The following is a 27,328-nucleotide window of genomic DNA, read 5'->3' as shown; positions in this document are numbered from 1 at the left end:
CAAAAAAGAAAGCCTTTTTACAGAATCATTTTCCTATCTATATGACTTTGTCCAGTGAGCCAAACGTGTGCAAGAATTTACACACTTCTGTTCTTCTGTAACTCTTTGTAAAGCACAATCCTCATAAACATCAATAGAGGTATCCTTTCATCCAATGTTGTTATTTTTGTAGGACAAACAAGAGGTATCTCCTGTCCAGCATTGGATTAGAATATACACATGAATATTAGAATTCCACAAGCTCTGTCACTATGTATTGAAGAATACATGCAAAAATGGCCAGGGTATTTCATTAAGGTATATTTATTCTTGGATATGTAACCCTCTTTCCCTATGCCTAAGGGAAACTGCGGACGATTATGCGTGCTGCTGTTACCTGTGAGGCTCACAGGAGGCCAAAGCCTTAGTTTCTGGGGAGCCTGGGGTAATATATCTCGCTGTGCAGCGCCTCCACCTATGAGGATCCCAGCGTCAATGGGATTATTCCGCATAGGAAACAATATACACAGCAATAAACAATATCACACCTGATGTTATGTAATTCGTCTTTACTGTGGTCCCACAGTATGGCAAAGAATACAGTACACACAATACAGAACCCCTGTGTGTTCCCCCAAAGTACTGAGGGTGCCCTGGGCACCTAGAACACCGGTATTTACAGAACAATTCCCACCCCAAAGTGTGTGAAGGTAGCGCTACCCTCCCTGAGGTGTGGTGGTGCACGGTGGTATCTTCCTGGCTACGACCAGGGAATTAGGGGGATCCTCTTTTAGCAGAGCCGCATCCATGGTCCCACGATGCGGGGTCTGCAAAATTCCCCTCACGCTTTACAGGTGGTGGTCCCGTGCGACCTCGTCTGAAGGCCGCAGGTCGCCGTGTGGACATCCGACGGCACGGTAGCACAGGTTGTGGATCTCTAAGAGGGAAGAGTCCCTATCTAGGGCCTTCCCTACAATACTGCACTATAACAGTGATCGGTGCCTAACTGAGGCCTAGGGGAAAGTTCTGGCATAGTCCATGGGCTTACTAGCTCTCTGGATGCATCCGTCCTCTTTGCTGAAACCCTCTGGACTACTCTCATGCTTTCTGGTCCGCGGAGGATATCGAGAGACTCTCAAAATTGCCACTCACGCCTCATTGCTGGGACAGCCCATGTAACCTATCCCCACCCCGAGACTTCTGGGAGTTGTAGCTTGGTTACTTGTGGAGCCATTCCAAGATGGCCACCACAACTATCCCCAAATCCGACGGAGCCTCGAACCACCCGAGGCACCAGCGGGCCGATGCAGGGCAGCTCCCCTCCCTTGTGGCAGGTAAGGGGGGCCCCGCTACAGATACATTATTCTTACGTAATTTAAGATAATGCACTATAATATTTAGTAACATACACTGGAGTCCTGAAATTATTCCGATTAACATTGTAGAAGCTGCTGCTCGCAAAGTCTTGGAGGATGAAGCAGCAGAAACAGAAGAAAGCTCCACACATCTAGGAGATGAAGAACATGTTTCTATAGAGCTGACCACAGGTATATTGGTTAGATCAATGAAGGCATATTAGGAAAAACTGGCCAGAGTGTAGATATTTACAGTATTAACTGTCCGGGGCAGTAGCAGAATGAGTTACTGGTCGGTGAGGCCTTGCAAAGGGGTCAGCATGTGATAATGTGTAAATAATGGGATATGATTATATATGTCAATGGAATGGGGCTTTTCCGTTACCTACATCCATACTGCGGAATCAGAAAAAACAGAAGAGCAGGTGGACCAAAAGGAAATCCCAGAATACTCAGGTAAAAAAAAGAAAGGGTGTGCTGCACAATGCCAACTTGGTTGTATAGATAGATTGGAAAAGGTACTGTAGATGTTCCTTATTTTACCACTATTACACATGGCTGGTAACTTCCCCAACTGGCTGCCTCAATTGGCTTGTAAATGTTGCGATCTTTGAATAAATATTAGAACATTGGAATTATGGGAACCAAAAGAAAAAGAACCCGGTTAACGAAAGCACTCAAGTACCCCAATATGGGGTGTAACGTTGAATACTTAAAAATAACTTTATTAGTATGGGTATTAAAATAAGGGGGTATAAATAGCAAAACGACGAGTGCTAAGTATCCTTGGTAAGTAGTGCTAATACATTAAAAATAGTAATTTATGTTTTAGCTAGGGAGTTGTCCCATGGCAAATATCAAATATATTAAGCTGTTGTTCTCTCAACTTTCAATGTCTTTGTTAATGTTTAGAGGGCTACTGCACATTGATGGCACACCTAGATGTTTTAATCATTTATATTGGGTGATGAGTGATAAATTCACAGTCATAATTCTGCCCATAGATTGCTGCAATATAGCTAAGGCAGCTTACTCCTTCTAATGTAAGTATCATGGATTGACTTCTGACCCTTGGACCTGTACTACGTTTAGTTAAGAGTAATGGTGTGACTTCAGTTAATTTGAGATAGTTGTGTCTCAGATCACTATTGAACTCATTCTCAGTCACAGTTTGCTGTATCCCCAGTATATAATCAGGATACTGGGTTGTAAGCCACTGTATAGTTAGTATAAGTTGAAGTAGCTAGATGTTGGACTTTTAGGCAGAGTTTTTAATTCACACAATTGCTATCTGAGGGTTTTTGAAGCACTGCAAGGGTAAAAGATCTCCTAAATATCCTTAACCTGTCCCCATATTTACTACCTATAAATGATTTATATATATAAAACATCAGCAGCTGATAGATAGAATGTATATATAAGCTATATAGTATGTTGGCATGCCGTTAATACCTTGATACATGGTGTACAATTATATCTGCAACATTGTATCTGGCTACAGAACTTGTAGCTGTATCGTTAGGAGAGAAAGCTGCATTTGTACTTGCTTTAATGTTAGCCATGGGGCTATCTGAGGGTTTTTGAAGTACTGCAAGGGTAAAAGGTCTCCTAAATATCCTTAACCTGTCCCCATATTTACTTCCTATAAATGATTATAGTATAATCTTTGTTTTGAATTGATTATATATATATATATATATATATATATATATATATATATATATATATATATATATATATATATATATCTCCTGGATAGTAGATGTTGTCAGATGCTAGTTCATTCTTACCTTATTAAGCTTGTATTATTGAGTTAAATACTTAGGGGTTAATAGGTACTAGGATTCAGATTGCTCTGCTATTAAACATCAGCAGCTGATAAATTGCAAGCTATCCTCCCAAGTGGAATGTATATATAAGCTATAGTACTGTATGTTGGCATGCTGTTAATAGCTTGATACATGGTGTGCACTTATATCTGCAACATTGAATCTGGCTACAGAACTTGTAGCTGTATTGTTAGGAGAGAAAGCTGCATTTGTACTTGCTTTAATGTTAGCTGTGGGGCTATCATGCTTTCAACCGGATACTACCCTACATGAGAGTACGACCACAAGCCTTGAGAAAGTGCACAAATGCACGCAAAACGATCGTCGGCATATTGATTTTTTTTTTTTTTAAAGTACTCTGTCAGTTAATATTGATGTCGGGAGTCGAGATTTTGCTGCAAACATATAATTATATAGAATTAAAGATACATGATACTTCTAAGCTATCTACAAATGACCATCTAGCACGATCTGAGGGTAGTATCCGGTTGAAAGCACGATAGCCCCACGGCTAACATTAAAGCAAGTACAAATGCAGCTTTCTCTCCTAACGATACAGCTACAAGTTCTGTAGCCAGATACAATGTTGCAGATATAAGTGCACACCATGTATCAAGCTATTAACAGCATGCCAACATACTATAGCTTATATATACATTCCACTTGGGAGGATAGCTTGCTATCTATCAGCTGCTGATGTTTAATAGCAGAGCAATCTGAATCCTAGTACCTATTAACCCCTAAGTATTTATCTCCATAATACAAGCTTAATAAGGTAAGAACGAACTAGCACCTGACAACAGCTACTATCCAGGTTATATATATAATCAATTCAAAACAAAGATTATACTACAGTGTATAATCATTTATAGGAAGTAAATATGGGGACAGGTTAAGGATATTTAGGAGATCTTTTACCGTTGCAGTGCTTCAAAAACCCTCAGATAGCAATTGTGTGTATTAAAAACTCTGCCTAAGAGTCCAACATCTAGCTACTTCAACTTATACTAACTATACAGTGACTTACATCCCAGTATCCTGATCATATACTGGGGATACAGCAAACTGTGACTGAGAATGAGTTCAATAGTGATCTGAGACACAACTATCTCAAATTAACTGAAGTCACACCATTACTCTTAACTAAACGTAGTACAGGTCCAAGGGTCAGAAGTCAATCCATGATACTTACATTAGAAGGAGTAAGCTGCCATAGATATATTGCAGCAATCTATGGGCAGAATTATGACTGTGAATTTATCATTCATCACCACAATATAAATGATTAAAACATCTAGTGGTGCCCTCTAAACATTAACAAAGACATTGAAAGTTGAGAGGACTACAGCTTAATATATTTGATATTTGCCATGGGACATCTCCCTAGCTAAAACATAAATTACTATTTTGTATGTATTAGCACTACTGACCAAGGATACTTGGCACTCGTCGTTTTGCTATTTATACTCCGTTATTTTAATACCCATACTAATAAAGTTATTTTTAAGTATTCAACGTTACACACCATATTGGGGTACTTGAGTGCTTTCGTTAACCGGGTTCTTTTTCTTTTTGTTCCCATATTATCGATATCCTGGGAATAGCACCAAACCAATACTAGATCTAGCTGAGCAGGGGTAACTTCCTTTCCCTACCCTCCCCCCCCCCTATCTTTCCTCCAGGTAACAACATTTGAATTATGTTACTTTGAGCTTAAAAGAGCAGTTCTTACCTTATTAGTTCTCCTACTCCGGTTTATGTTTTGTTGGGTTTTTTTAAGCCCCGGTTTGTTGTACATTTTGGGAACCAGTGGTCTCCCTGAGCTAAATGCTACTATTTGTAGCTCTGCTGACCCTCCATTTCCCAAGATACATAATGGTGAAGTTACCAGGTTTAAATCCCCCTTAGAAAACAAAATGGCTGCCATATCTCAGGACACTAGGAAGCTGCAACATCATCTGAGGCTTCCTATTGGATGGTCATTTAAATCCCTTTTTAAAACCAGGAAGTAATACTGGTAGTTTCAGCGGTAAGTATCTTGGGGTCCCGGGGTCCTGGAGCGTAAGTAAGTGGGTCAGCTCTGGATGACACCCTGGTTCCTTCATGTATAAAAAAAATGGTGTTTAGTTCAGGTGGTTTGCTCATTTAGGCATCATTGGAATCTTTTGTGCATTGAACATACTTTCAGTACAAACTAGTGATTCTAGATGTTCTCTATAGCACTATCATTATATGGAATAATATTAATTATTTGTAATGTGTGGTTGGATTCTCCATGCAATGACCCTCGTTTTGCTACACATTTTTGTGATTCCTACTGAAGTTGTCTACTATTAATATGCACTTGATCTTTTAACTGGGAGGATTTGGATCAATTAAACAACAATTTGCTGCTCAGATTGTGATATAGGAATCTTCTCATTGACATTTCTGCAAGAATAATCTACCCAAAAGAACATAGGTTCACATTTCTCAACACTTCTTGTCAATGTTCTGTTAATATACAGCATTTGGCAAAACTATGCTCTTCCCTATTTCAATTATTCTAATTAACAGATTACTAGTTTTAAATTTACATGAGACCATGCAAATATGACAATATGCCCTTAACTGGTCCAACCATGTGTGTTAGTGGTGACATAAGCAATAGCTCAATTTATTTGTAGATTAGGGGTAACCAGAGTGAGAATTGGGGTTTACGATTAAAGTTTAGGTCATTTATCAAAGTCACCCTGCTGCCAAATGAAAACATTACTGGTACAAAATAAATGTAACAGAGTTGTTTTCTTTGATAATTCCAGTGCAATCTCCCCCCAGTTGTACAGTAAGGAGTCTTTAATACATCACATCCATCATGTATGAATTCGGATCAACATTTTTAGCAGATAATCTTTTCACTATTCTTATTTCAGATACAAATGTGTGTCTTTATTAAAGCAACAACTATATGACAATAGGAAATGTTATATGTTATTTATAGAGACTTAATTGACACTTCCAATTATCTGCAGATGTAGTCGAAGAGGTAGAAGCTGATCATCCTGAGGTCCGGGCAATAGTTGATAAGGCTGTAGAACTTGCAAGCCAGACACCAGTAACACTACCCCCAGATGTGTATGTTATTGTACTGGAGAAATCTATAAATGAGGTATAAATACCAATACAATGAATGCATTCACTATGCGGTTTACAAAATGTTGTGAATTTAGCTTGGTGTAGTACAGTGGTTCGCAATCTTTTCCAATATTGATACCAGTAAAGTATATATTCATAGGATCAGAAAGATTTCCATATCCAAATTAGAAAGTTCAGTGAAAAGCTTCTTCTTTTGTTCTTATGCCCTCAACGCACCATTAAGCCCACATTTAAATGCTAATTCTGTACATCCAGTCCCACCATCAAACAGTCGCACAGGAGCCTATCTGGAGTCCATCCTACTCTAGCTGTTCTGGGATCTCTTTAAAAAAACAAAAAACTTGAAGGTTATTTCGGAGCTAAATATGCGCATTTCTTAATTAACTGAAGAAATATGATGAAGTTAAAATTGTCATTTGTTTTAATTGGTACTTATTCGTCCATGCAGCATATGGTGACATTTTAAACTACATTTTGCTTTGGCATTTTAAATGACAATGGCTTCTGTTTTTAGCTTTTCTACTTGCATATGAGTGCTGCTTTGTGCTGGAAGCAACAAGATTTGTAACTGAATTATTTAGTGAGTTTACTATATAGAAGCTTAATTTATGTAGAGGATAGGGTAGCACTTGGTTCACTCCTCTGTAATATAGTAGCCACATGTGAGCTATTAAGCTGCAGATGACAGTGTAACTTTCTAGTAGACCTTTTTGTGCAGGAAGAAAGAATATTTGTAGGTTATGATGCTTTGTATAAGATCAACTTCGGAATGAGCTCCAGATGTTGTATTATATATAGTACTGTATTTCCCATGGTGATATGCCGCTGAGTTTTGGCCACCTACCACACATCCGAACAAGGTGCTTCCACAGTTTACCACCTCATCCCAGGACTGAAGGGACACTGAATGAGTAACTCCACCCTTTTATGACATGGCCTTATATAATTTAGCATAACCATGCACCAAGTGATAAAATCTTGCCCCATTTTCAACTACCTGACCTGATCTCTACTCTACCCAGAATTACCCTAAGAATGCTTGTGTGGAGTAGATAGCATTTTGCTTGCTCTTTCAAGACTATGTAGTACTTCATTAAGAAGTGCATCTTAGACATTGTTACAATACTTTTGTTTTTACAATTTTTGATACATTACTAATCCTCTATTTATGCTTTTATAGGTCAATGAAGAAAATAAAGAGAGATTTCCTGGTGCCCCGCCTGGAGGAGGATGGGTATTAGATAATTTCACTATCTCACCAGATTATTGGATAACTATGGCAGAAAAGGGACTTCTTCCTGACACCATCGTCTGTTTAAGAGACTCAGAAAATAATGGTAAGTACATGTTCGATGTATGTAGTAAAACAACTGATCTAAGAGTGAAAAACGTTAATTTTGAAATACTTTCAAAGGTCAAAAGACTGTTGTCTTTCACATTTAAATACATTTCCTGCTTTAAAGTGCAGGACTTTGAGAGTGAGCTGAGTTTACAGTTGGACATTTCATGGAAAAATGATTGTATTTGCCCGATTTATAGTGTGACCCTAAATACAAGGTGACCCCCTAGTTTCAGTAGTAGCTGGACAGAGAAAAGTGTACACATATATATATTATATGTATATATACATACACACACATACAGACACACACGCTGTCTATCTCTATCTCTCTGTATCTGTGTCTATCTCTCTGTCCCTCTGTCTATCTCTCTGTCTGTGTCTGTCTGTGTCTGTGTCCCTCTCTGTGTCCCTGTGTCTGTCTCTCTCGGTTTGAGCTTCCTGCCACAATCAGCATAGCTGCTTCAGGCCTCCAAGGTGGAGCTTCCTCCGTTTTACCCTCCTACCTCTTACATCCGTCTGCTGATTGGCTCGCAAAGTGGGTGGGCCCCATTATAAGGTGAGTATGTACTTTTCAACTTAAGTTTATTGTTGCCTTATAATCGGTTAGGACTGGCACATAGTAAATGCAGGTGATATAAGGACTGTGAGTGATACTGCAGCATCACAGGATATTTTTTGAGACAAATGTGTGCATGATTGCCACATGAGTGTTGTGTTATATTCAGTTCTACGCTAGGAATTATTCCAGCGCTATCCAAGGTGTTGAATATTTGCAAACACGTGCTATGACGTAAAACAGAATTACTGTAGGTGAGAACAAACCCATATAACAAAATGCATCAGTAATTTCTCAATGCCTTAGGGGTACTGCTAGGGAAAGGTAATGCATATATTTATGGAAAACTAATACAAACCCCTTTGCTTGTAATTCATTAGTGACATTTTACATTTTTGAGTAAAGGAGTCAGTTGGTTGTATCGTTTAATAAAAACATTATTTAAGCCTGCTAACCACGTCAAGATAAACTCCATTTAAGCAGGTACCTACACTAAATACATCATATTTCTCATGGTCTTGTGGACTTAAATTCTTAACTATTATAAGAGAAGGTAGCAATCTAGAACTGAACAACAAGGGAACATGTGAAATGTATGTACTGTAAGTGTCTAAAGAGATAAATGAATAAAGCATTTATTCTACCTGCGATTCAGTGCAGTGCAGTGCAGTGCAGTGCAGTGCAGGTGCAGATTAAATCTGGCAAAAACAAGAACTAAAATTCCCTTAGCTTTATGAAGTAAAAATTGTGAGGTGCACAAATTCCTTCATGAAAAATAATACACACACACACACACACACACACTTCTGTTGTATATGTCAGTCACAGACTCTCAGCCCTTCTCATGTACAAAGGGAACTTCAGAGTAACACATTGTAGAATTGGGTTTTACAGATGCAGCAGCCATTATTTTAACAAATCACGCGGTGTATACCTCGGAATACCCATTTCATAGCGTGGGATTTCTTCCAGCTGTACCGCCTTAAGACGCGAGTGCAGGCGAGTGCATAAAATGGCATTTTAGTGTTCTGGCTTTTAAAACACCTGAAATTGACACAGTAGCACAGTACTGTACACATTAAAATTCATTCATTTCATTGCATTTAACTGCACACAATCCATGAAATTCAAACAAATCAACTGCAATAAACACGTGTGCCTGGGGCGATTGGCCCCGTTCATGCCATGTGGAGTACAGCAGCGCACACGAAAACGGCACCGTGATTTCTTAAAATAATAGCATCTGCATCTGTATGCCTATTAACTTATTGTAGAATTGCAAAAAGCTCAAATCTGAAAGGAGGGTCAAACCTATGAAATAATTCCATCCCATATTTCAATAAACAAACCTATTTGATTTTATGTGTAAATATGTTGTATATTTATCCTTCAAATTTCATCCTTAAATCCTATCTATCTCTATAATAATAATAATAATATAATAATAATAATAATTGTTTGTCCTTGTATAGCATTTTGCAGGCGCGGGTCCCTGCCCCGTGGAGTTTACAATCTATATTTTTGGTGCCTGAGGCACAGGGAGATAAAGTGACTTGCCCAAGGTCACAAGGAGCCGACACTGGGTATATAATACAAATACATATGTGTATGCAACTATAACATATATATAGATATATATATATATATCTGAACACACAAAAAAAAGACAGAAATCCCAATAAAAAGCAATCTGATCACAAAAAGTATATAAATGCAAAAGCGTTTATTAATCAGGGACAAAGAAACACATGAAACCTACTAAAATGACATACATTTAAAAACAATACCAGACGTGGAAAACACAGTCTAACTCAAATCCCACAAATATGCTAAATGTACACACAGCCTCTAAACAGGATGCCCAGGTGACATAAAGATAAGGGCAGAGGAGGATGATCTAAGCAAACACAGAGGGAATCAAAAGATCCCACTGAATCTGGTGACCGGCCGGTCCTAAACAAAATCCCATAAAGGGCAACAGGTATATCAGTAATCAGTAAAAATACAAATGTTATAATATACACATGAGAAAACCTGATGTAAGGACATTCCTACAAAATGAGAAATGTGCCACGAAAGTGGTTGTACAAAGCAGTATGAGTGTTATAAACCAAAATGATACTCAGGTGAGGGCAGACTGAGTCACCCAGAGGTTAATCAAAGCACTGAGAATAAGTATACACACATGTGCTGTCCCTCTAATGAAGCGTGACTAGTCAGCTGCCCACACACAGGGAAAGGAGAGACATCAGACCATACTCATATAGCAAAAATCACACAGGAATAATAAATCTAATGATGTGCAAAAAAACGCTAAATAAGCCCAGTTAGGTAGAATGGAATAAATGGGGGCTTGGTTCAGAGGACATCAGCACACATATGTATCAAATATGCTGATAAAACAGGACCCTTGAAAAAACGGAGGACAATCATGAGTATACTGGTAATAACTCAGAGAAAATATCACCATATAAGTGTCCCGCGCCGCGTATCATTTTGGTTTATAACACTCATACTGCTTTGTACAACCACTTTCGTGGCACATTTCTCATTTGTAGGAATGTCCTTACATCAGGTTTTCTCATGTGTATATTATAACATTTGTATTTTTACTGATTACTGATATACCTGTTGCCCTTTATGGGATTTTGTTTAGGACCGGCCGGTCACCAGATTCAGTGGGATCTTTTGATTCCCTCTGTGTTTGCTTAGATCATCCTCCTCTGCCCTTATCTTTATGTCACCTGGGCATCCTGTTTAGAGGCTGTGTGTACATTTAGCATATTTGTGGGATTTTAGTTAGACTGTGTTTTCCACGTCTGGTATTGTTTTTAAATGTATGTCATTTTAGTAGGTTTCATGTGTTTCTTTGTCCCTGATTAATAAACCCTTTTGCATTTAGAATTATATACTTTTTGTGATCAGAGAGCTTTTTATTGGGATTTGTGTCTTTTTTTTTGTGTGTTCATATACTTTTCCCATAGCACCGCCATTTGCCTTTATTTTGGCGTATTTATGGTCTTTTGATCAGTAGTTACCTTTTTAGGTTTTTTGATGCGGTTATACTTGTGTGTTTGCATATATATATATCTATATATATATATATATATCAGAGGTGGCCGAAAATATAAAATACTTAGGAGCCAGACAGAATTCTTAGGAGCCAGCGGGGGTGGGGAGTTCCGGCTATGTTTGTGTGACACAAACACACACACACACACACTTAGGGGTCTATTCTAGTAGCTTTGATAACTTTGCTGCCAGCTTGAACGACGTGGCATGTTCCTGCCGAATGGTTTGTCATTGGTGTTATCATGGTATTCAGAAAGAATCTCAAACTGTGAGGTAGGAAAATGCCAATACCGCTCGGCGTAGCAGTAACTTTATCTCAGCTTTTTTCTAAGTTCTCCCCCTGCGATCTTCTGGCAATTTGAGCTGTATAGAGAGAGCTGCATCTCCCTGCACAGCTCTTACAGGTGATCGCAGAGTTTTTATTTACATTTTAATATTAATGTATGGGAGCAGGGGGTCTCCGGAGCTGAACCGCATTGATTTCAGCCCCTGCTTCCCAAGATACCGGTATGGGGTGCCGGTATCCCCTGTGCGTTTAAATGTCCCGGTCACGTGAAGCGGGATATTTAAACATTTGCTGCTTTGATACCGGCACCCCATACCGGGGCCTGTAACTCGGGAAGCATGGAGTCCCCAAGGCTGAAATCAATGCGGTTCAGCTCCGGAAACCCCCTGCTCCCACACACAAGTATTCAAATTTAAATTAAAATAGCTTCATTACCTTAGCAGCTAGTCACTAAGACAATAAAGGGGTTAAACCTGTGTACCCTGTTTATTGGGGGCATAGGGGGCGGGTGAAGGGGGTAAGTTGCCCCAGGGTGGGTGGATAGGGCTACCGGGAAGGTTGTAGGAGGAGTAAAACCATTCACTACCATAGCGGTGATAACTGTTATGGTAATAAAGGGGTTAACCACTCCCGCTGCCCACCGAGAGGCCCAACCACCTACCTTTTGTTGCAAATACCCCCTTCAGCTAATCCCTCTACCCCCAAGAAACATTAAAAATACAACAATCCTACTACCCACCTCCTCTACCCCCAACATCCCCCCTCAACCATACAGTACAATAATGGGCAAAATCCAGATCTGGGTAATAGTTTATTTGCCCATTAAAAATAAAACATTATCCAGCCAGCATAAAGTAAATAAAATTCTACTTACCCCTGCCAGGATGAAGGCCGTCCTCATCACCGTCCTCCGTGTCCATGTCTTCTATGGGCAGCAACTGTACAATAAAAATACAAACTAATGGCCACTAACCCCTTAATTACCATAGCGGTTAGTAACTGCTATAGTTATTAAGGGGTTAATCCCCCGCTACCCGCCATGGAGGCCTAACCACCCTCCCCGGGGCAACTACCCCCATCCTCTATCATTGATTCGCACGGTGGGCATGATTAGCCACTATGGCAGTCAATGGGCAGCCATAAAAAAAACAGCACCAAAAAGACACAACAATTAAAGAAAACAAGCACCTAAACAACACAAAAATTAAATCAAAACAAGCCCTACAAATACATCATATTTAACTATAAACAAGAAACAAAAATACAAAACATAACAATTAGTTCAAAGCAAGCATTTGCCAAAGAATGCATTGCCTGTCACTGTATTTATCTATAGCCTAAAATGGGCATAGATAAACACATTGGCAGTCAATGGGCAACCTAAAAAAAAAACCAGCCTCAAAAAGACACAACAAATAAAATAACCAATCGGCAAAAAAACACAATAACAAAAATTAAGAATCAAAAAACCATAATATCAAGAATCAAAAAAGACAATAAGAATCAAAAATCAAGAAAACACAATAACAAGAATCAAGATTAAAAAAAAAAAACACTAACAAGGTTGTAACCGCTAAGGTAATGAAGGGGTTAACTCCTCCCGCTACCCTCCCGCAAGGCCTAAACACCCACCATAGGCCAAATACCTCCTTCACCCACCCCCTCTACCCACAATAAACCGAGCACTCGTATTTAACCCCTTCATTGCCTTAGCAGTTAGCCGCTAAGTTAATGAAGCTGCCTGTAAATGTATTTTTATTGCATTGGATTGAAGCGGGGGGTCTCCGGAGCTGGTAATTAATATGTATCAGCTCCAGAGACTCCATCAATCCGATGCAGAAAAAATAAAAAATACATTCTAAGTCCTACTCTCAATCCCATCCCGCCATCCGTGGGGTGGCGAGATGAGATCTGTGATAAGCTCGCTATTTCAGAGCCCGACTAAGATTACCCTATTATGCTTTTTTCAGCTCCTGCTCGGTGAGTTTGAGCAGGAATGAGACCGCTCAGGAAAATGCACTTCCCGTACGAGTTTGGCAGGTTATCGAAGCTTTCTGAATAACAAATCTGCCAAATCGTACGGGTAGTGCCAAATAAGCTCAATGAGTTGGTTAGCAAACCTACTAGAATAGGCCCCTTAGACTAAAGACCCAGTGCGTGCGCTGCGCACGTGACGGGGTGCCTGGCGGCACTCATTCCCGAGATCAGTGCAACCAGGTGGACTACTGGCAACCTGCAACAGAGAGGCGTGGCAGGGGCGTGGCCATGATGTCTCATACTGTATATATCACATGAACTCACATATACCCAGATCATAGGCTGACATTGGCTCTCATATGTACCCGCATTATTAATCATCTGCCCTAAACTCCGTGTGAGAAGACACTCCTGTCTATTAGTGGAGTCGACGGTGAATAACTTAGTTTTCCGTGTGCTCCCCCTGAATATAGCGAGGGGGAAAAGACTTTATTAGCAACGATCAGTTACATTAGCAGTCAGCAAAGCTGTGTAGAAAAGTCTTCTCACACAGAGTTTGGGGTAGATGCTGTGTTTGAAATTGTTTTTTTTTTAAATATTCGGGGTCCACGCTCACACCGTGTTATAGCGGATCGCGCTATAACGGTGTTGAGCCGTGTATATGTGTATATGAAATTGCCACATGACAGTGAGACACAAGAGGAGATAAGAGGGAAGAGACTCTGCATGTCCCTGGCACCCAGCCGTTTACAATCTGCCAGTGGTATAAAACATTGGTAGCTCCTACAGCCGGCACAGGTGAAAGAAAGACACTCACCTTCGGCAAGCGAGCATGAATATTTTTCTAGTTCTGGTGATAGTCTATTTAATGAGTACAGGTGGTAGTAATCTTAATTTTGCCCTTTACATTTATTTTTTTTGCTGGGTGGGGTTTATTTTGGGGGGTGGGGTTTATTTTGGGAGGGGGGGGGTAGGGGGGAGGTGTGGCCCTGTCTTTTATAATCTAATGTTTGAATACTTCTCAAGAGATTAATCACAGCAGCAGTTATTTTGATATTTGTTGGCTGGCTTTGACAAATTTACTGCAGGGAGTGTAACAGTCAGTCCTGATGGAATTCCACAATCACAGAAATGGAAAATTGATGTTAGAAGTAACTACATCAGCCGCCATGCAGAGAAACCTCTGGCAAATACAGTCAGTGCCTTCAGTGGAATAACTGCAAAATTAGAATAAAACCAGTAAAAAAATAATTTCACCAGATATAACTGTATTAAAGGAAAAATTCACATTGCTTTGAAGTGGATTCTTTTGCTGGGAGTCACTAACTTCCGATATGAGCTATCGCACAACGTTGTCGCATTAATTGTCATGGACACCAGATCAGTGCAATAGCCCGTGTAACGGATTTTCTGGCCTAGCCTGACCCACCCAATCTCACATTGGCCCCTGTGGTCTAAATAGTCCCCATTACATGGTAGTGTCTGGTGGTGCACCTGTTGGCAACAGGACTCCTGAGTCTCCCGCATGATGTTGTGTGGGGATTGCCAACCCAGACAGGCAGCTGAGGTAGTGTGCATGAGTCCTACCTATATTCTGTGCAGCGCCTCCACCTCATCAGGATCTCTGCGTCCGCAAGGAGATGGTTCTGATGAGGAACTCCTCTGTGGTGCCATCCTCTGTAGAGTAACTCCAGACTCACACAGAAGAATGTCTTTGATCAAGGTTGTCTTTATTGTGGTTTACGGTGCGGGCCAACTGCCCCTTACAGTGATTAGCTTAGCCACACATCTTGCTGTGCTATCCTTTCAAAGGTACACCCTCCCAATGGAGTGGGATCCCCTCTCCCCTCGGGGAGATCACCCCTGTGCCAGGTCCCTGGACACAGTATGGTTTTGTCAGCTTGATGCTAATTAACATAGAATGGGGCCACCAGTTAAAGCACTAGTGGACCACTCACTCCCAAGTCTCAACCCAGACTTGTTCCTTACTCCAACATCTAACTTTGATCAGTGCTGTGCCTTATATCCCTCAGGGGGCAGGCACATCTCTGATGTCACTAACGGTGGACTCAGAGTATGTAGCCACTCCCATCCATACATAGGGCACCTCACCAGGGTGTGAGGGCAAACCTCCATGATTACTGCTGGCAACCCTGTAACTTACCAGGCTTACTGCCAGCAGGAGAGAAAACTGCAGACCATTTTACAGCGTGGCTACATTCTCCCCCTGGTGAATCCCAACGGCCCGTCTGGGACCTAAATTTGTTGTACCTTTGTCCAGGAAGCACTGTAAAATGCAAACATAATTGGTTAGAACGTCATTAATTTCACATCATAATGTAATGCAGAGCACTCTCTGACCAGCATGGGCACTAGCTAGCACCACATCACTATCCTGTCTCCCTAATAATAGTGACGCGGGTCAGGCTTCTTAACTTCCCGACCACCCATATCAGTGACAGTTATGCTGTACTCCCGTGGTAACCCACTCTCGGGTCTATATACAGCTTTATGCATATAGATGCTACGGCCTATGCTCCACACCCGCATCAGTTGAGAAATCCTCTCCTCCGCTTTACGCCCAGTAATTGCGCCACCTCGGTTCACCATATACTGCTCTATGGTTTCTCGCAGCCACCTATCCCTCTGGTCCTCTATCTCCTGCATGAGGGGTTCAGGGACATAGGGATACTCTAACCCATGTGAGTTTTTATATTTGGTTATGATGGCCCTCTCCGCCCTACTGGACCGTATCAACCTAGTGTTGCCCGCTCTCCCTGGCAACACCCATGATAGGGGTTCATCCGCGTCCACCGGATCTCCCAATTTACTGGGACCCAATAGTTCTATCATCCCATGACTGATCTCATACCACCGGTCCTGTACCGCCTTCACCCGTTCCTCCTCAGTGAACTCCCCACGAGCCCACCAATAATCCACTACATCCTCTCTTTCTAAAAGGAACCTAGTGCGGTCTAGCCAGGCCTCATAACCCTCAAATAAGGGGGCCCACCACCGGGTCTCCCTAATTTCTTCCTGGGCTGACTCTACTGAATGCCCTTCTTCCGGTTACCCCCAGGAGGACACCCCAGATGTCCCGGTAGCAAGGGTAACTCTGACTACACTTGGGCCTAGTAGCAAGGGTAACGCTGACTACGCTTGGGCAGTCGCTAGACACGGACACATCCCGAGAGTACCCTCCACCCATCGACCCATCATCAGAGGTAAAGCAGTCCAGTCTCTCCCCAGTCCGCTCTTCGGAGGTGACTTGGGACCCCCCAGACATCCCCAAGCTCGAGGATGACCCATGGGAAAAAGTGACCGGGGTTGGGGCTTTAACTAGGGCCTGGGGTTGGGCATAGGGACGGACGGTCAGTATCCACGGGGTTTCGACCTGCTCTCCACCACTACATGGTCCGGGGCCACCGCAAGGGCTCTCCGTTGCTCGGGTCTCACCGCTCTCAGCTTTCCGCAGGGCCTGCCAGCTCTTCTTGGGTCCTGGTGATCGGGAAACACTGCCCGATCGGAAAGGCGCGGTCATCTCTCCATCCGCTCCGCTACGGCCACCGGAAGTGACACCCTCGACTGTGCTGGATGCTCTGCCATCTTGGGTTGGGTCCCCAAGCGGGACCTCTTCCTCCACCACGACATCCGGAAGCTCAGCTTGTCTCTGCCGCACCGCCTGGGCCTGGCACCGCCCTTCGTCCGCCGATGCCATCCTCGGAGCCTGGTAGGAGCAAGGACTACTCTTACCACTCCGTGGAGTCGGTGTTGATCTGCCCTTGCCATTGGAACCGCCGGCCCCCAGAACCGGGGGACTCCGCCTCTCTGTTTTCCGCTGCACAGGCGACACTCGGCTCCACACACGGACGATACAGGTAAGTGGTACCTTTCTGCCGTTACCGCCACAGGGGTTCGCTGGCTGCCGGGTTACCACTGTGGGAGACACCACGGGTTCCTCATCGGAGGAATCCAACCCCGACTTGGTTAGGGGCATTCCGCTTGGTGACCGCTGGTTAGTCTCTCGCCCAGCACTACGGCCGATTGTGCCCTTTTCCTCAGGCTCGGTTTTAACAACCGGCCCCGATCCCCATTTTCCGGGATCCGCAGATTCCCTCCAAAGCGCACCGGGAAGTTCCGCCGATAACATGGCCACGTCTCCCGCTACCTCTACGGCCTGGACTGGCACAAAGGTTGGCATTGGCCACATATATTGGAGGCCACATTGCGGGCAACGTGCAGCTGTACCCACTGCGCCTCCTGGTAGTCGGCACTGTAGGCATAGACATGCCACCGTCTCGGTGCCCGCCACTCGAATCACCAGGAAGCCTCCTGGGGCCGAGTAAGGTTGGGTGGATACCATGGATCCTTCTTCAGGTTTGCAGGTCATGGTCACTATGAGAGGCACTCTCATTAGTGGTCTGATCTGCGTACCGGCTCCTCGTGACTGAAGAGCAGGAGTTGGTTTGCCAACTCCTCCCTTAGCTAGCTCCACCCGCATCTGGCAAAGCTGAAAACCACCCCCACTGGTGGAGATTAGGGGAGGGTCCCACAAATTTATGGGATGTCCTGGGACTAGTGCTGAACTTTTCACAGTCCTGGGGGGCGCGGCCTCTGGTTTCGCGCCACCACTCCCAGAGCACCACTCCTTGTTTGGCGCCATCCCCGGCCAAGTTCTCAAAATCTCTTTGTCTTTTCCTCCACAGGCAGCACTAATTACAGTAACTACTTTCTGTAAGGGTGCGGCCGGTTTACCAGCTCCTCGCTCAGCTGGATCCGTTCCCACTGGGCATAATTGGAAACCACTCCCCCTGGTTGAGATTAGGGGGAGGTCCCATAAGTTGATCGGGTGACCCAGCACTGGGGCTGAGTTAGTCATTGTCCATGAGGGCGCGGCTGCAGCTTTTGCGCCATACCCCCCATCAGGGTGGGGTTTTCCTGTTGGTGCCACTCCAGGCCAACTTTCTGCAAGTCCCGCATTTGCAGAATTTTCTGCAATTGATCCACGTGGTCTCCCAGGGAAGCACTGTCAGTCTCTTTGATGGTTGAGGTAGCTTTTATCTGTTTGTACGCCGACTGACAAGCAAATTCATCATGTTTACCACACATCACTGTAATGTCCTCCTCAATGTCCTCAGGGGTAGTACCCCTAGGTCCCAGAAAGGACAAAAACGGTGCGGCCACAGCTTTCGCACCACTCCACAGCAGGCTAGCCAAAGTCACTTCCGTAGCTTGCTCTTCAGCAGAACGCACCCCACATGCGCTCCCTCCATCTGCCTCCGTCCGCCATTGGGGACCTTCCGCGCCGCGTGGATCCTCCATTCTTGCGGTCGCCATTTGGTTACTGTATTTGCAGTTATTGTACATGGAGCTCCTCTCTGCGGGGCAGCTGCCACACCGGTACAATAAAGATTGCCTTGATGCACCACCTTGTGTACCTAATGTAGGCTGAACTCGTGTTTGCACTACCTCAGGCTAGGCTCACTCTCTCTGTGTCTGCTGTGTCTCCTTCCTCCCAGTCTGTGCTCCCTTCGGTAAGTGGTCTGGAATGGGCTAGAGTACTCTGGCTTCTCCATGCAGTACTGGGGCGTCTACCTCTCTTGGTCAGCCTAGCGCAGACCCTGTCCAGAATTCCTGACCTCGTTAACAGGCTATCCCTTCAGGCATCCTACCACTAGCACTACCTCAAGGTGACTAGGACAGCTATAGCCCGGCTCCAAACCCACTAACTCCTTTCAGGCCCCTAGGTCGTCCCTGCGAGCTGACAATACCAACCAAGAGACTTTAGTACATAGACCCCTCTGTCTCCACATTTTCAGCGCTCATGTCTACAGTGTTTTGGAGCCAGCTTATCCTTTCACTTTACCGCGTCTCTCTTTTTTCCGGTTATGTGACTCTCAACAGTCATGGGGCTTATTCTGTAAGGTGTGATAGCGCAGATGACTTTAATGGGTCTTTTCATGAGATCGCAAGTCATCTGTGCTATCGCACCTTACAGAATAAGCTCCATAAACTATGAAAAAAGGGGGGGGGTGCCGAGCACGACGCGCGTTCTAAGTGAAACTTCTTTGCGTTTTGTCACTGACGTTGTATTTTCCTTTTTATGATTTTGATTTAAATGTATTTAATTTTTTTCAGCAGAAAATTCGATATCAGTTGGAATAGATGATACAATTGATTTCTGATAACTAAAGTAAGATACATATATTTGGATTTTAAAGTATCTAATTGCCGTTACTTTCAAAAGTCTTTCATTCAATCAAAATCATAAAAATCGAAATACAATATCAGTGACAAAATTTTTCACTTTCACTTTCAATTTCACTTAGAGCGTTCAGCACCCCCCTCCCCTCTTTCTTTTTTTCCCCAGCAAGGATTTTTAGTGCTGTGAGTTTTTGAAGTGTGAGATTCACTTCAAATGATCAGCATTACATCTCTGCACAGCTCACACTGCATGGATACAATGAGCACAGTGGCCTGTGAGGACTTATCTGCCTTTACCTAGGTAGAATAGGGGGAGATTTCATGGGGAGAGGGTGCGGGGAGAGTTGCAGCTCTCACTGTCCCTTCTCATCAGTCAGTCTGATTGAAGCACCTCTTGTTTCTGTGTAATTAATACATGCACACCAATACATTAAGTTTCTGAATGGATGCGCAGTGCATTAGCCCAGAACAAAGGTCACATCAACTCACTGACCGTGGAATCACCCCCTGAATTTGTCTCTCTCTTTTTCCCCGACCAGACGATTGAGGTGGTTGGGGAGTGGTTTGAGGGGAAGGTCATCGCCAGCGTTGCTGCGACTTGCAGTCACTCGAGCCTCCCCTTTTGATTTCCTTTGAATGCTTGACATTCGACCCCCGAACTACAACTCCCATCAGGCTCGGCAGGTCCGCACATGCGCACCGGTCGCCTCCGAACTCATCAATTATGCTGCCTTGCTGAGGATAAAAAATCATGGACATGGAAACAGAGGAAACTCCCAGCGGGGACCCGGGGGCCAAAGATCCGTCCGCCGCGGGTAACCGGGGTCCCGCCGTGACGTACGAACTGCCCGGGTGAAAGCGGGGAGGCATATCAGGGTATTATGGGCAGGGTAATGGCACAGACTTTGTATTATGAGCAGGATACTGGCACAGGCTGAGTTGGGCGCGCTATTGCGCTTTCAAGCGGCTCTTTAGTTTTTTTGTCTCCGTCAAGAATTTATAGTCCTGTGAGATTAGTGTGGCAGTGGGGGCATGCGAGCGCGTGCACTCTCTTGTTCGCATTTTCGTCTGCAGCAAGGATTTTTAGTGCTGTGAGATTAGCCAGCGGGGGCTCGTGCACGCGCCTTACTAACGTTACGCATTTTCATCTCCAAGAAGAAGTTCTGTCCTATGAGAATTTAGTAGGTGCCAGAAAAGACGTTTCACTTCACAAATGGCGACAGCATGAAGAGCATCCCCCAAGGGATCCATTCACACACAGGGTGAGAAGAGAGGAGAGGCTGGGGAAAGATAGATGGGTGCCGGATAAGGAGAAAGTTATGTTCTTGTCAGTGAGTGCACTCCCACAAATTGAAATGAACCATTTTGTCATCTTATATGAAAGCATTTACGGAGTATTTTCCAAGAAATTAATCTTCAAAAAAGATCTGTAGATGCTTTCACTACTATGATTCAATGACTTCTTATCATGCAGTATTTAAAAATGCTATTGTAGAATTAAAAATAAAGTACAATCAGAAATCCAAACACAAATTGCAATGTTAATTTTTGAAACTGAACTATGTATTGGCAGCAGGATATTTCTAAACAGTCTTTTACCACAATATATTTAGATAAGTTTTGGTGACATTCATCTGTTCACATATAGAGGGTCATTTGTCAAATACGCTCTGCTTCAAAAATGGGGCCAAAAACTGCACCATATTTACCGAAAATAAACATTTCCATTGAAACCAGTTAAATGTTCTTTTTACTGTAGATAAAAGACGTTTTTTACCCTGGTTTGCCATTCAGGAGACTTTGATAAATGACCATTTTGGTGTTGTGAATTGGTTGTTTTGTAAAAGCACCGTTAATGTATGAACACAGTTGACTGGTGCAATTTTACTACGTTTGCCATTGATTACATACAATTTGATGTCTTCATGTGGATTGGAGCCCTGAATGGGGTAATTAGCCTAAAGCACAATTGCTCTTTGTCATATGTAGTATTTTTTTAATCTGAGAAGGACATTTTAATGTTTTGCAACAAATATAAAGATTCCACAGTGTCTCATTATATAGGTTTGAATTTGACTCAATAGTGTTTGAGTGGTCCAACTGTTCATAAAGTAAATTACAAATATACAGAAGTATATTCTATTGCTCAACCTATTAATCAGAATAATTAATAATGGACAAGTCAAGGTGCATTCGGAACAGAATTAATGAGAGTACATAAATGTTTGCCCAAGAAGGGCAAACGGAAAATAATTCAGTGTGAATTGCACTCGTTTGGCTATTGTAGATACACTGGCGACACACTTTATTCGAGCTCGGCTAGTCCCACGAATTCGGGTATACCCGGGTGTATTGAGGTTTGTGACTGTTTTCTGCCCGAGTGCATTGAGGTATTTTCCAGGCAGGGATTGAAGCATTTTATTCCCGCTTGCTGCAATACTGCACAGTATATATATATATATACTGCATTACAATTCATGAATTTATGCCATCTGGTAGACACGCGAAGCATTGCAGCCTATTAAATCCTAATCATTATCATTTAACAGATCAGCCGCCCGTCAGCCAGGCATGAACCCAGGCTGGGAAGGCAAACACAACGGGGCTTGTCAGAGGTGAGGAGCGGCGCATTCCAGGTATCTGCCAGGTACATACTGGGTATTTGCTCGAATAAAGTGTGTCGGTGCAGTAGGTGCAGGTTCCACGGAATTCTTTTGTTTGCCCTTCTTTGGCAAACATTTATGTACCCTAAAGTAAATTACAGTCAACATTGAAAAATATTTTTTTATAAAACAAAGAAGAGCATAGAGCTTTTAGTTTGATATTGTGCTTTAGTAAAAATGAGAAATGTGGCAGGTCAGACCATTAATTAGCGAATCAATCAAATATTCTCTAAGAATGTTGATCTTTTACAATGGTACCATGTTCAGATCTCGCTGACATGTATTTCAGGAAAATATTTACTCAACAGACTGTACCTAATGAACAAGCAGGAAGTAAACAATAATATCTCACAAAGACTACAGAAAGAAAGGGCACGGCAGCTACAGGAAGAAGAAGATGCCAGGTATGAAATGTATTATACTGCATTTACTAGTAATCGTTTTTTATTCATTCAAAGTGATTAAGATGTGACCTTTTATTTAAGAAACGAGCTGCAAGAAATTATCAGGTTACAAGAGGAGCAAAAACGAAAGCTGGAGGAAATGCAGAAAAGCTCAGAGGATTTAGAAGACAAGCCTGAAAGTAAGTACAGTGTAGACATTCAGCTTCACAATAACAGAGCGATATTTGCAAATCAGACATTGTAAAGTCAATAAAATGGTTATTGGTAAATTGTCATAATTGTATAGCAATTATTACTCATAAAACACCCATAGTGTATGTTATTTTACCCTGCATTGAGGGGTTTAGTTGTATATGTGTTGAGAATACCCAATATATTAGTATCAAAAGGAGCGCTACTGAGCGTGGCCAAATGTATGCAACAAAAGACAGAAATGGCCAGCGCTACATCCAATGTGACAAAAATACATAGTAAAATACGTCAATATTCTCATAAGTAAGTAGAAAGCATAGAACAAAGTTCCATATAGGCGGTGCTACAAATGGATAGGACAACCAATGTCAAAGACAAATAAGTCAAATAAGCTTGCTTGAAGAATCAAATGAATATCAAACGACATAGAGTAAATAAATGCTGGAGAAAACAGGGGTGAAAAACTCATTGAAAGGAGGTAAGCATAAATGTCCTGATAGGTGGTACAGATGGAGGAAGTAATCAGCAATCCTCTGTATATCCTCCTGTGTGGACAGCCTCCCTAGAGCATGATGATCCCTGTGTATATCATCCCAGCAGAATCCCACATAGCGTATGAGCCAAAAAAAGGGGAAATTGCTCACATAAGTTCGTAGATAGGTGCCTTCTGTTACCTCACGTGATGTAACAGACTGGTGATCCCACGAGGAGAAGGAGGAACGGAGCACAGCCGTGCAATGCCGTGCAATGGAAAAAGGCAAATCGGGGCTACAGTATGGTGCTTAATGAAAAAAATCTTTTAATGGTCAGCAGACAACATGGTGCAGAAGAATTAAAAGCCACTCTTGCGCGTTTCACGCTGTGGACAGCGCTTCGTCAGAAACGCGCAAGAGTGGCTTTTAATTCTTCTGCACCATGTTGTCTGCTGACCATTAAAATATTTTTTTCATTAAGCACCATACTGTAGCCCCGATTTGCCTTTTTCCATTGCACGGCTGTGCTCCGTTCTCATGAGTAAGGGTCATTTAGTTAAACCCTTTGGCCAGAGCGTTATAAGCCCGCAAGCCAGATCACGGCATGACCAATTTGCAGGTCCTAACACTACCTGTGAAAATTCTCATTTACCTCTGCTGGAGGGAGAATGACCACAGTGGGTCTGTCCACACAGGAACAGGAAAAAACCTGCTACTTTAAAAAGTGGGTTGGGGTGAGCTTAAACCCTGGGAGGACGGGCCATAACTAAGATTTATGACTAAAACGGAACCTAAGTGAGCTAAAAGAAATGTTTTGCTTCTCCTTTCTAACTCTGCTGTTACTTTTTTGCCCCCTCTTTTCACAAAACTCTTTAAAAAAGAAAACAAACAAATTATTGCTCGTGAATTGCATTCAGATCTCTCCAGTAATCAATGACCTTTTTATGGTTTCATCTTTTCTGCATCTACTGTACTTTCATTCCTTTCTGTGAATTCTGTTATTTACTAAACATTTGGATTATTGCCCATGTTTACTAAGCAGGGCTATTCCATCAGACATCTTCCAGTGCTGGCAGATGCCCATAGCACCACTTCGTAAATACTTTATGTGTCTGTAAATATTGAGTTTGGGGCTTCATGTATTAATGATGCCATTCGTAGTGGTATAGTAGGTAATGGCAATATACAGTTTTTTGTTTTTTTTTCATTTAAATATATGTTTTCTCTTCAGCAATGTCTCTACCAGCTTCTTCCTGGATGGAATCTTTACAGTTTATTATTAAAGCAGCAATACTACACCACCAACCCCTTTTTTCTTTTTTTTTTTCTTATTTGTATATATATGTAAAGCGTGTGACAATGTACAATTCTACATTCTCACCTAAGCTGGCAATCGTTTGATACTCGTGCTATAATTTTTTCAAAATGCTGAATGTGTGCCTAACATAATGGCAGCCTTTCAGTTTCAATCAATCCTTCAGGCAGTGTAACTCAGCAGCTACAATGTGTCCTGATATTACTGGGGTAATATTATCTATTGTTACAGTTTACAGCACAAACTGCTGCGAACATGGACAACAAATTATCCCAGACAGGAAAGTGCTGCAAAGATCTTGCACTGCTGGGGAGGTGGCTCAAACCTGCTATAGAAATCAAAGGATGCTTTAAAACGCATTAAAAATACAGATGCAGCGGCCATTATTTTAACAAATCACGGAGTGTATACCTCGGAATACCGATGTCATGGCGCGGGATTTCTTCTAACCGTACCGCCTTAAGACGCGAGTGCAGGCGAGCGCATAAAATGGCATTTTATTGTTCTGGCTTTTAAACACCTGAAATTGACACAGTAGCACAGTACTGTACACATTACAATTCATTCATTTCATTGCATTTAATTGCACACAATCCATAAAATTCAAACAAAGCAACCGCAATAAACACGTGTGCCTGGGGCGATTGGCCGCGTTCATGCCGCATGGAGTACAGCAGCGCACACGAAAACTGCGCCGTGATTTGTTAAAATAATGGCCGCTGCATCTGTAGCATTAAGACTTGAATCAAAATTTTTTTCATGCAGTTAGTATTATATAATGCTACAGAACGGATTTATTTAAAAAAAATTTTTTATTAAAATAAAACATATATGATTTCACATGTTTTGTTGCTTTAATATATTGGAAAAAAATCTTAGCATTGCTTTTGCTTTCACTACAATTCATCTTTTATTTTCCATAGGTAATAACTGACCGCTTTCATAACCATTGGCAGCCGTTATTTTCCCTGAGGTTTATACAGAGATAATTTTATGCAAAAACAACAGCCATTGTATATCTCATTAGCATAGGTTTAATGCCATGTTACGTTAGCACTGCCTTGCGGTAGCTTCAAATAACACGGTGTAACGTCTGTCTCACCTAAAGGTGGCGTTACTTCCATCCAGACCCTGAAATATTGGTTTGAGAGGTGAGAGAGACATGTACATGCTATATACATATATATGAATGTATACCTATATAAACACATACATGGTGATGTCAGTTGCTGTTTAGTCTTCTCTCTGTCTCTCTCACTCCCTCTCTCCTCCCTAACACATATTCTACGGTGTATTCGATGCGTGTAACACCATCTTTAGGTACAACTTAACCAACGTCTCGTTAACTTTATTGGAGTTTTGTGGATATGTGTTGTTAGGGGGGGAAAGCCTCTTTTGCATCTTATTAGCACCAGCATTTGTTATACTTGGTGCAATGCACTTTCTGGACAATAATAAGACTATGATGCTTCATTGAGCTTTGAGGATTTAAGTTAAGGCTTAACAAGGCGTTAACTTAGGATTGCTCCTCATTAAGTCAATAACAAACCTCTGTGGATCTGGGCCTAAGACTGTAATGGGTGAATTGTGTTTATCTTATTGCATGTTAAATACCCTCCCAATCTCTTCCCAACCTTTTCAATGTCACCTATGCAATATGCTTTTAAGAAGTTTCCTCAAGGCTGGAAAATCGTTTAGTCCCATTCGTTTGAAAGAAGCTGATCTCTTCTCTAGCACGGGGAATACACAGTGACAGCAATTTTATTAACCCCTTGAGCACCAGCGGGTAAGCGGCACCAGAGTGCCACAGCCACTCTGGCAAATGCTGATCATGTGACCGCTGTGGCTCTTAACATGGAAACGGAAGAGGAGTCCTCTTCCATTTCCCTGCACAGCAGATAATGTCCTGCGCTCAATGGGAATAGAGGACGCGTCTCCCCTAGGGCATGACTTAACCACTACGTCATAGGATCCCTAGAGTGACAGACATCATGACGTCGTGGCTACATTTTGGGGAACAGAAGGGGTTAAAGTCCAATATCCTGAGAAGTCATTAACTTATTGTCAGCAATGTGTTGACAACTTTGAACCATTTTGATCAGGGACAATACCTGGCTGTCTGACAAATGGAGAAAGAGGAGTAAAATAAAAAATGTAAGTTGGATTATCATGCATTTGAAGGAAATAATATAACTCCTCCTGGGAGTCCCCACAATTAAAATCTGCACATGATGTTCACTTCTTGCTTTTAAGTCTATTTTAGAGAAAGTCTATGGATTTTAGCAAGGTTTTTTTTTTTTTTAGGTTCTTCTTCTACAGAATCTGCTGATCAGCTTCCACGTGATTCAGAACAAGTAATTTCTCCACAACTTGCTCCTTCAAAAGAAGTCATTCAGTCCATCCCTCCTGCAGAGCCAGAACCAGGTTAGCTATGAGGCTGTGCCAAAGTGTGGCTTCTAATTCATATTTATCCAGAATGAATCTTTGACCAGGAAGAAATTGTTTTCTTTTAAGGCACAGCATTTTTTTCCCATTTTAATGCAATA

At 42.2% G+C, this 27,328-nt stretch overlaps 1 protein-coding gene across 3 annotated transcripts in view; it reads left to right on the top strand.

Annotated features, from left to right (window-relative positions):
- Nucleotides 1-27,328, top strand: part of AK9 (adenylate kinase 9) — a 179,333-nt gene that overhangs the window by 75,840 nt on the left and 76,165 nt on the right. For 2 of the 3 annotated variants that reach the window (XM_075597600.1, XM_075597601.1), the window contains 6 exons: nucleotides 1,425-1,526; nucleotides 6,175-6,311; nucleotides 7,479-7,635; nucleotides 22,688-22,802; nucleotides 22,884-22,981; nucleotides 27,087-27,206. In XM_075597600.1, coding sequence (XP_075453715.1) covers nucleotides 1,425-1,526; nucleotides 6,175-6,311; nucleotides 7,479-7,635; nucleotides 22,688-22,802; nucleotides 22,884-22,981; nucleotides 27,087-27,206 — 729 coding nt within the window. The remainder of the gene's footprint in view (nucleotides 1-1,424; nucleotides 1,527-6,174; nucleotides 6,312-7,478; nucleotides 7,636-22,687; nucleotides 22,803-22,883; nucleotides 22,982-27,086; nucleotides 27,207-27,328) is intronic. The other variant, XM_075597602.1, reaches the window with a different exon arrangement.

The sequence above is a fragment of the Ascaphus truei genome, chromosome 4 (genome assembly GCF_040206685.1).
Source record: "Ascaphus truei isolate aAscTru1 chromosome 4, aAscTru1.hap1, whole genome shotgun sequence".
NCBI classification, from domain to species: Eukaryota; Metazoa; Chordata; class Amphibia; order Anura; family Ascaphidae; genus Ascaphus; species Ascaphus truei.
Note: the sequence above shows the minus strand (reverse complement) of the source record. Positions and strands in the feature narration are given on the sequence as shown.